This window comes from Panthera onca, chromosome B3 (genome assembly GCF_046562875.1).
Source record: "Panthera onca isolate mPanOnc1 chromosome B3, mPanOnc1 haplotype 2, whole genome shotgun sequence".
NCBI lineage: Eukaryota > Metazoa > Chordata > Mammalia > Carnivora > Felidae > Panthera > Panthera onca.
Genome location: NC_138344.1, coordinates 145,462,076 through 145,471,314, shown reverse-complemented (window position 1 = coordinate 145,471,314; position 9,239 = coordinate 145,462,076). Strand labels below are relative to the sequence as shown.

Below are 9,239 nucleotides of genomic sequence, written 5' to 3'. Positions count from 1 at the left end.
TCCCCTCACTCAGAGCAGTGGAGGCGACCCATCCACAGCCCTGCCCTGGCCCACGCCCCCAACGGGGCACAGCAGGTGATGCCACCTGAGACAGGGCCCCCCAGAGTGGCCGCTGCCCACCGGGGCCCTCCCTACCCCCCCCCACCCAGACCAGCAGCGCCCACACCTCACACACACACCCGGAGACGCACACACCCCGGTCCCCAGGAATAATCCTGCCCATCTCCACCTGGGGCGGACTTTATTACCACGGTCATCATCAAGACGATCATGTGAACACAGGAAGACAGCGCCGGTTTCCAGACTGTCGTGGCAGGCGCGTGCCTGCAAAGGAAACCTCCCGCCAGACGCTAAGCACAAACAACTGTCCTCTGGGTCACCGGGAGCCGTCACCCCAGGGGCAGAGCAGCACGAGGCCGTGAGGAGGAGGCTGGACCAGCCTGCGAGGACCCCACCCGGCAGGCTCCCCTCGAAGTGCACCTGCTCGCGCCTCTAATACACGTTCCCACACAATCAGGGCATTAAATATATAGAGATTTCGTCGGAACCGCGTTGGTTAACAAATAAACTCACCACCTCTCTTTACATTAACTTCACAGTAACTGTTTGCAGAAGACGATGAATCCAGTGTTGAGAACTCAGGGGAGGAAAGTCAGTTTCTTCCCCGTGGAAACCCCTGGGGAGAACCCATTCTCCCTGCTGCCCACTGGGCTGTGGGCGTGGCTTGGGGACACAGACACACACACACACACACACACACACACACACACACACACACGGAACCCTGACTCGGTACAGGACATTGAGTGTGAGGTACCACCAGCCCTTCCGGGATACCCACAAGCAGGGGGTCCCCTTCCCCTTCCCCCAGCTCTCTCTCAGTCTGCAGCCAGTCCAGGGCCTCTGAACCCCAAGCACCAATGGGGAGGGGGCCCCCCCGCACTGCACGGTGGGCGGCACACACACCAGGAGAGCCGGGAGCCTGTGGGGGGAGACGGCCCCTTCGGTCCACCTGCTGCGAAGGTCACCGGTCATGTCACTCCAGACCAGACAGATGAATAAATAGGACATCAAGTGTTGCCAGGAGACGGGAGAATAACTTAAACTTGGCTGGACTCTGTCCTCAGTGCCTCCAGTCAGTGGGAACCTGGAGTCCCGGGGGTCTGCCACCTGCAGGGCCCCCGGGAGCTGTGGCAGGCCTCCCTCTGGCCTCTCTCCTTGCCGTCAGCGAGGACATTCCGGCAGCAAGATTTGCTGAGTGAGTAGGCGGGCTAGGCGGGGTGGTGACCCCTCCAAACGCACACTCAGAGGTCTGCCCATTCTAGGAGCTGTGGACGACAGTGGGGGCTGTGACCCCAGCCCATCAGGGGCTTGCCCCCCCACCCCGTGCCCTCTCTGTCCGATGGAACTTTCGCCCAGGCCCCACTGGAGGGAAGGGAAGGCCTGCAAACATTGCCCCCGATCAGAGAGAGCAGCTTCGGGCCCCCAGATCACGGCTCTGGAAATGACCGGCAGCTCCAGGGAGACCCTGAGCAGGCAGTGACCTCAGGGCGAGGCCCACAGCAGCCCAGGGGCAACCTGCGGCCACGCCGGTGGGCGGCTCCCTTCCCAGGCCCTTCCCGGCCCCACCCGAGGGATGCGCAGAGGCACCCTGGACCCTGTGCTCAGGCAGGGAAGAGCACGGCCCATCGCCCACGGGAAGACAGCTGGCAGCCTCAGGGAGGCTCCTTCTGCGTCTAAAGAGAATCCTTTCCAAGTTCCGATTCCCTCCCTCCGCCGGAGTTCCCGTGTGGTCGGGATCACGAGCTCTGGGGGACCCACCTCCCACCCCGGCACCTGGAACCCCGGAGCCACTCAGCTTCTGGCAGGTTCTGCAGAACCCTGATTTCCCCTGCCCGCGCTCCCTGTGCCCGGGGCCTCCCGAAGAAGCTCCTACTGCCACCCGCCGGGGCGGCCTGTTCCGTCCAAGTGCCCTTTTTGGGACACGCTGACAGCTTCTGACGCGCTTTGGGACACGCTGACAGTCCCTTTTTGGGACACGCTCTGCCAGCGCGCCAGCGCGGGTGCTCAGGAGAGCCCTTGGAGGGGGACACACGTGCCTCCTGGAGCCAAGGAGCCTGGGCCGGAGGTCGGGGCAAAGGAGACACTGGCTGGAGGGGAAAGGAGGGCAAGACAGTGTTTAAGATCAGGGCACGGGCTGGGGGCAGACGGGAGTCGGAGGAAGGGAGCAGGGGCCGGGCGTGGAAGAGGGCTGCCCAAGCCACCCTGAGTCACCCCCAGTCTGAGGTCCCCGCCAGGGGCAGCAGTGGTCTTCCACCGCGGGGAGCTCTGACCCCCGGGGCTCCCCCCAACCCCGTCGCAGCTCCATCCCAGTGTCCCAGCCGGGAGGTCCCTCCCCTCCCTTTTCCAGCCCACCCCCACCCCCTCGCGCCGCACAAACACGAGTCACACCAGCAGGGACTTGACCAGCCCACAGTGGAATTTTCGGACGTGGCGGTAGAGGTCCCCCGACTGCGTGAAGCGGCGCTCGCACCAGCGGCAGGCGTGCGGCTTCTCGCGCGTGTGCACCACCGCGTGGCGGCTCAGGTTGTGCGAGTACTGGAAGCTCTTGCCGCACTGCGCGCACGTGTAGGGCTTCTCGCCCGAGTGGGTCCGCTCGTGCCTCTTCAGCGTGTACGTGCACGAGAAGGTCTTCCCGCAGAGCGGGCAGGTGGGCACCGTGCCGTCGGGCGAGAGGCGCGCCCGGCCTCCGTCCCGCTCCCGGAAGTGGGCGCTCAGGTGCAGCTGCAGCACGTGGGCCCCGGGGAACAGCTTGCCGCACAGCGGGCACACGCACGGGCGCGCGCCGGGGCCCAGCTCGTCCCCGCGGGCCCCCAGCTCCGCGTCCGGCTCCGGCTCCGGCTCCGGCTCCGGCTCCGGCTCCCGGCCTCCCGCCGACGGCTCGGCTGCAGGGGCGCAGGGTGGCTGCGGGGGGCCGTGGGCGCCGCCGTCCCGTTCCGACGGCGAGTCCCGCGAGTCCCGCACTGGTGGCTGCGCGCCTTGTTGCGTCTGGACGCGGGGGGCTGTGTGAAGGACACGCGGTGCGTGCGCTGGCTCCCGCCTGCGGCCCGGCTTCAGCGACAGGTCCAGGGCCCGCTCGGCGTCTCCTGGGGCCTGCCAGGGAGGGGGCCCCGGGGCTCGCGGGGGGAGCGCGCGGAGCCCGGAGCGGGGCGGCCCGGCCTTCTCCGGGGCCCGGGCGGGCTGGGTGCGCGGCGGCGGGCCGAGCGGCTCTGCCCGGGCGGCGGGGGGCCCCCGGGGCAGCGCGCGGCCCCTGTCCCTCAGCCTGCCCTTGCAGACCTTGACGACGTCGTACATGTGCAGGTAGCTGGCGGCGGCCAGCACGTCCTCCACCGGCAGGCTGCGCAGGTCCAGGCGGCCCCCGTACATGAAGTCCAGCAGGCGGCCGAAGGCGGGCGCCGTGACCACGTCGCCGTTGAGCCGCACGGCGTCGCGGCCGCCCGCGGGCCGGTCCCTGTAGAAGAGATGGAAGTAGACGCTGCAGGCGGCCAGCACGGCGCGGTGGGCCGGGAAGCGCGCGGCGCCCACCAGCACGGTGCAGTCGCACAGGAAGCCCTGCTCCCGCTGCTGCCGCAGGCGGCCCAGCAGCCGCGCGCCGTGCTCCGGGAACTCCATGCGGCCGCCGGCCTCCGTGGGCGCAGACGGGGCGCCCCCGCGCGCCCCCGCACCTGCCCCGGGCGGGACCGGCTCGCCCGCGAGTAAAACAGAAGCCGCCGGCCGCGGGGCGGGTCTCGGGGCGCGAACCTGCGCGCGTCCCGGCCGGGCCGCCCCCGAACTTCTCCGCGGGGCGCCGCGTCCCCCGACGCCCGCGTCCCCGCCCGCCGCCCGGCCCTCCGCCGCCGCCGCCGCCGCCGCCGCCGCCGCCGCCGCGGGCCCCATTTATGGCAGCGCGGCCGTGGGGAGCGGGCCGGCGGGCGGGGCGGGCGGAGCCGGCGCCCGCCCCCCGCGCTCACCTCCGCCGCCCCGCGCCGCTCTCCGGCCGCCGCCCGCGCCGCGCGCCCTCCCCGGTGCGGCCCCGGTGCGCGGGGCTCCGGGCGGCGTGCCCCGGCGGGGAGGGCGCCGGGCGGGGCGCGCTCCAACTTGGCCGGCCAGGCAGCGGCCGCCGTCGCCCCGCCCCGGAGAGAGCGAAACTCGGGGCGGGGGCTGGAGGGGGCGGGCCGAGGCGACTTCCCGGAGCGGCGGAACCGCTGAGGTCACCCTCGCCGCCCCTTCCCCGCCCGCCCCGCCTCGCCCAGCCGGGCCCCCGGCGCGCCGCCAGCTGGGGCACCGGGGTGGGAGGGGATGAGGGGCGCGGCGGGGGAGGGGGCTCTCTCGCGATATTTGCCGCCTACGCCTCCGTGTCCCCAATCCTCTCCCCCCCCCCCCCACGGTGGGGTCCCCACTGCGCCCCTCGGCTGAGGAACCCCTTCCGAAGACCGGATCCCCTCCGGCCCCGCGTGGGGCTGTCACCCGAGGGCGCACCTCGCGGGGCGCTGGCCCTGGGACGAAGCAGGGGACACACGGAGGGGGTCGTAAATTTTGAAAAGATGACACCCCTTCTTCGTGGAAAGCCTCTTTCTGAGGTTGCAGTGAATTTGGCTGGTACCCTCTTCCAAACACTCAAGCAGAACCTTGTTGACCGCGGAGTCTGGGACGGGGGGGGGGGGGGGGTGGGCGGGGGGAGGCGGGGGGGGTCCCACCCGCTCAGCGGAGCTCGGTACAACCCGTGCTGGGGGCCCGGAGTCCCGAGCTGGGTGTCCCAGAGCCTCACGGACAGGGCGCGCCTCCGCAGACACGGTGGATAGGGCCACAAACGCCTCGTCGGAGGGAGGGAGGCCCAGGCGCCCCAGAGTCCAGAGGAAAAGTGTTTAGGGACGGGGAGACCCTGTGGAGGGGAGGAGTTGGCATCCTGGGGGCCCGGTGCAAGAGCCGGAGGGGCTGCTGGGAGACGGAAGTAGCCTGAGTGCAACAGAGCGATGCGGGCGCCTGGGAGGCTTGGTGGGTTAAAGCCTCCGACTTTGGCTCAGGTCATGATCTCACAACTTGTGAGTTCGAGCCCCGCGTTAGAGCTGTCTGCTAGGAGCCTGGAGCCTGCTTGGGATTCTGTGTCTCCCTCGCTCTCTGCCCCTCCTCCTCCCCCATGCACGCGCTGTCTCTGTCTCAAAAATAAATACAAATTAAAAATAAGTTAAAAAGAAATAGAAAGCGATGATTTTGGAGCCGTTGGGGCCCCAGGGGCGGGGGTGGGGGTACTGTTGGCTGGGAGTCTCCCTGGGGCAATGGTCTAAAGGGGCTGCCCTTAACTGAGCAGGGTTGAGGCACTGACCACTGCTTGGCTCACCTTCACAGGAACCCGTTACTTGGGCACTCATATTATTACACCCGCTTGATGGGGGAGGTTTTTAGGTAAGGGGCCCAGGGCCACACAGCAGGCATTAAGTCCCTGAACCAGGATTCGAACCGAACAGTCTCCTGAATTCCCACCGGCACTGCCGGCTGCCCAGGAGTGGAGGTGGGGCTGGGGAGGAGGAGTCTCAACCAGGGGCCTGATGGGGGGGGGGGGGGCTGCTGGGGAGGGGCTGGACTACAAAGGAAGGGACCTCCAGCACCAGTCGCCAGAGGCCTGTGAGATGCGAGTGAGTAGCCCCCAGGGGGGTCCTATTCAAGTCCTTATGTTGGAGACCTGAGGACTAGGCCAGCACAGCTGGTATCTAAAGCCTGTGGGAAGGAAGGCCACATTTTTTTTTCAAGTTTATTTATTTTTAAGTTGAGAGAGACACGCAAGCAGGGGAGGGGCAGAGAGAAGGAGAGAGAGAACCCAAGCAGGCTGTGTGCCATCAGTGCTGAGCCCAACTCGGGGCTGGAACTCACAAACTGTGAGATCATGACCTGAGCTGAGATCAAGAGTCAGACGCTTAACCTACCCAGGCGCCCCAGGAAAGCCACATTTTTATTTATTTTTAAAAAAATTTAATGTGTTATTTATTTTTGAGACAGAGAGAGAGCATGAGCGGGGAAGCGGCCTTGACAGAGGGAGACACAGAATCCACAGCAGGCTTCGGGCCCCGAGCTGTCAGCACAGAGCCCGATGATGTGGGGCTCAAACCCACGAACCGTGAGATCATGACCTGAGCCGAAGTCGGACGCTCAACCGACTGAGCCACCCAGGAGCCACATTTCTATACTAAAAACTTATTCCTTATTCATTTGCAACTCAAATCTGACTGGATTTTTATTTTTATTCCCCAAACCGGGCAAGGTTTGGAACCCTTGCAACCCTTTGGAACCCTTGGAAACCTTGGAACCCTGAGCTCACCCTGTACTCAGCCACGGAGACTGCCCCTGGCTCCCAAGCTCCATCCACTCTGGGGGCCCCTCCTCAAGCACGCCCCCCTCCTCCTGGCACCCCCAGCCCAGGCCCCCCCAGGAGGAAGGGAATTCAAGGCAGGTCAGAGAGAACCCGGACAGGACTGCCCCTGGGGTCTTGGGCTTACAGCCTACCGCCTGCCCCCCGCCAACCTCGGGCACAGCCATTCACCTCCTTGAGCCTTAACACTGTCATCTGCAGTGTGGAGTCTCACCTAACCGCCAGGCCCACAGCAAGACCTCCCCTCCCAGAGCCCTTCTTCCCCGGCTCCTCCCCCACTTGTCTCTGCCTAACCCCCGCCCCCCCCCCCCCCCCCGAGAGTGGTCTCCCCTGAGCACCCCGGCTAAGAGCTCGCCCAGGCCATCTTCTCCTTTCTGGGCCTTAGCCTTCTCCAGAGTGCTCCCCATGTCATGTGACCACACTACCTCACGAGGCCAGGAAGTTGGCTGGGCCCGACACAGGGGGTTCAGTAAATGTCTCTTGAATGCACGCGGTGGCTTTGAGGAATGTCCAACCGAATCCTGAGTGCTCCGTGGCGCCTACCTGTCCCGCGTTGCTTCCCCAGGTCTGGCCCCTGAGGCCACGGAGGCAGGGCTGGCCGTCCTGCTGCGGACAGCTCCCCAGCCAGGCCCGAGGGAGGCCCCGGGGCCGGCAGGGTGCCCTGCCCTGCCCTGCCAGGCTGTGGGGACAAAGCGCTCCTTGGGGCCCTGACAGAGGCTGTGGGTGTAGAGAGAGGCCGAAGCAGGTTGGGACACTGCCTATGGGAGCCGGGGAGGCCAGCCCAGGTAGGGATGAGCCACGGAAGACGGGGTGTCCCCTCTGTGAGGGAGCGCAGGCCCCCTCCCCCGTACCTCTTGGGTGGGAAGGTCTGACTCAGGTCCTCCTGTCCCACCCCCGACTCCCAGGAGAGGCTGCCCCGGCTGGCCACCCCAGCCCTCGGATCCCCTCTCCGGCCTGGCGAGGTCTCGTGCACAGGGATGACAGGAGGCCACGGCAGGCGGAGACCCCTGGATGCAGCTGGCCGGGGGGCCACCTGGCCTGGGAGCCACCCTCAGGCCCCGCCCTACAGCTGCTGCTGAGACTGGGCAGCCGGGGCGCGAGTCCTGCCGGATGGCTGGCGGCAGCAGAAGGTGACGGGGCCCGAGGCCCCTGAGCTCCAAAGGCGGCAGGCCGCCACCGTCCTCGTCCTCGGGGCTGCCACAGCAGTTTTTGTGGGGAACATCTGGCGAGGGGCTCCCCAGGGGCCCCAGCACGGGCCAGGGCTGGCTGACAGGACTGGGTCTTCATCTAACTGGGCCGCACAGGGGGCTTCTTGGGGGCAGCAGCTCCGCCTTCCTCCGGGGGAGGGCCCCGCCTGCAGCCGGGACTGGGTGCTGCCTGAGTGGGGCTTGCTTGGGGCTCACACAGGTCTCGGGCCCTCGGCGGGCCCCAGAGCTCCGTGCAGAGCAGGGAGGGAGGCCTCCTGGAGATGGGCGGGGGGCCAATACGGCAGCGGGTTTTGGACCACCGGGACGCAGCCTCCCGGCCGAGACGCCTTTACTCAAATGGCCATCGGGCTCCAGACAGGCTTGGGGAGCCACCACATCTTCCACGAGAGGGCGCCCTCCCAGACCCCCAGGGGCTGCCTGACCCCACCCACCCCGCTCTCTTCTTGTCCTCGGCCTTCTCCGTAGCACTGCCAGCCCAAGATGGGGGTGGGCGCGGACCCCCTTCCTGGGAGAGCAGTGGGCAGGTGGCACAGTCCCAGAGGGGCCCAGGGGCCCAGAGGGAAGGTTTGCAAGGTACGGGATGGACAGACGGGGGACATCCGGGGGTGACCCTCAGGACAGCTGTCGGGTCCCAGGGTCCCAGAAGCATGGAAGACTGGTCCAGGCCTCTCACTCGGCCCCCTGGAGGCAAGGCCCCACCTGGGGGTTTTCAGTGAGAGCCGGAGTGCTGGGCTGGGTTGGGGAGAGGGGCACAGGGGCAGCGGGGAGAGGCCAGGGTCCGGCAGTCATCTCCCCGAGGTTCGAGTATCCCCTGATCAGGGACAGTCCTTCCCTGAGGAGTATAAGTCTCTGCCTCAGCCCCAAGAAGTCCGGCAGGAGCCCCCCGTTTTGGGTGTAGACGCTTTGCTGGACGTTCGGCTGGGCTGCACCTGCCTCTGACCCAGGTAAAACCTCCCAGGCTGAACCCTGACCCTGGATGAAGAACAAAAATGCCCCCCTCCCCCACAAAATACATACCAACTCCAGGAGGGTAGCTCACTAGAGTCTCCCTTTTGCCAAAGGATTCCTATCAACTTGGAGACCTCGGGATGGGGGGAGGGGCAGCTGTTGGAGAAACTTGTGGCTCTAGCTGAGCACAGGGCCCAGGGAGGGGTCAGGGGTTGGAAGTCCTCTGCAGTATCCCAGGAATCTGCAGGTGGGCGGGGTCGGGGGTGGGGGGAGTCCCCAGTGGACTGTGGGAGCCTAGGACCCATTGATTGGGACAGCAGGGAGGGCCCGGGGCCGCTCTGCTGTGACAGCCCTTCTCTGGAGTCTGACCCCCACCCAGCCCCCCACTCTGGGTGTCTGTGTCCGGCTCAGGGCAGGCGGCTCCCGCCAGGTGGATGCCCCTCCACAGGTCCCTGGCGCCGTGGTCTCCCTCTGTGGCCCTGAGAAGTCTCCCGCCTGCTTCTGTAGCCAAGCCGTCAGTGTCTGTCTGCATTCCGGTCAAGGCCCTAGTGAGCCCCCTCTCCAGAAATGGAGGGCCCTGCCCGGGGCCAAGGGAGTCCTTCGGCACAGGGATCGATGACCCCTGTCTCCCTAGCCTTCCTTCTCCTGTCTGCCTTCCAGCCTGCCCTCCAGGACCCCTC

The 9,239-nt window shown here is 67.0% G+C and overlaps 1 protein-coding gene across 1 annotated transcript; it reads right to left on the bottom strand.

Annotated features, from left to right (window-relative positions):
* Positions 1 to 224: 224 nt before the first annotated feature.
* ZBTB42 (zinc finger and BTB domain containing 42) lies at positions 225 to 3,951 on the bottom strand. Its single transcript, XM_060620950.3, has one exon. It carries the CDS (start codon positions 3,934 to 3,936, stop codon positions 2,446 to 2,448), a length of 1,491 nt encoding a protein of 496 aa, XP_060476933.2. The 5' UTR covers positions 3,937 to 3,951; the 3' UTR covers positions 225 to 2,445.
* Positions 3,952 to 9,239: the final 5,288 nt, after the last annotated feature.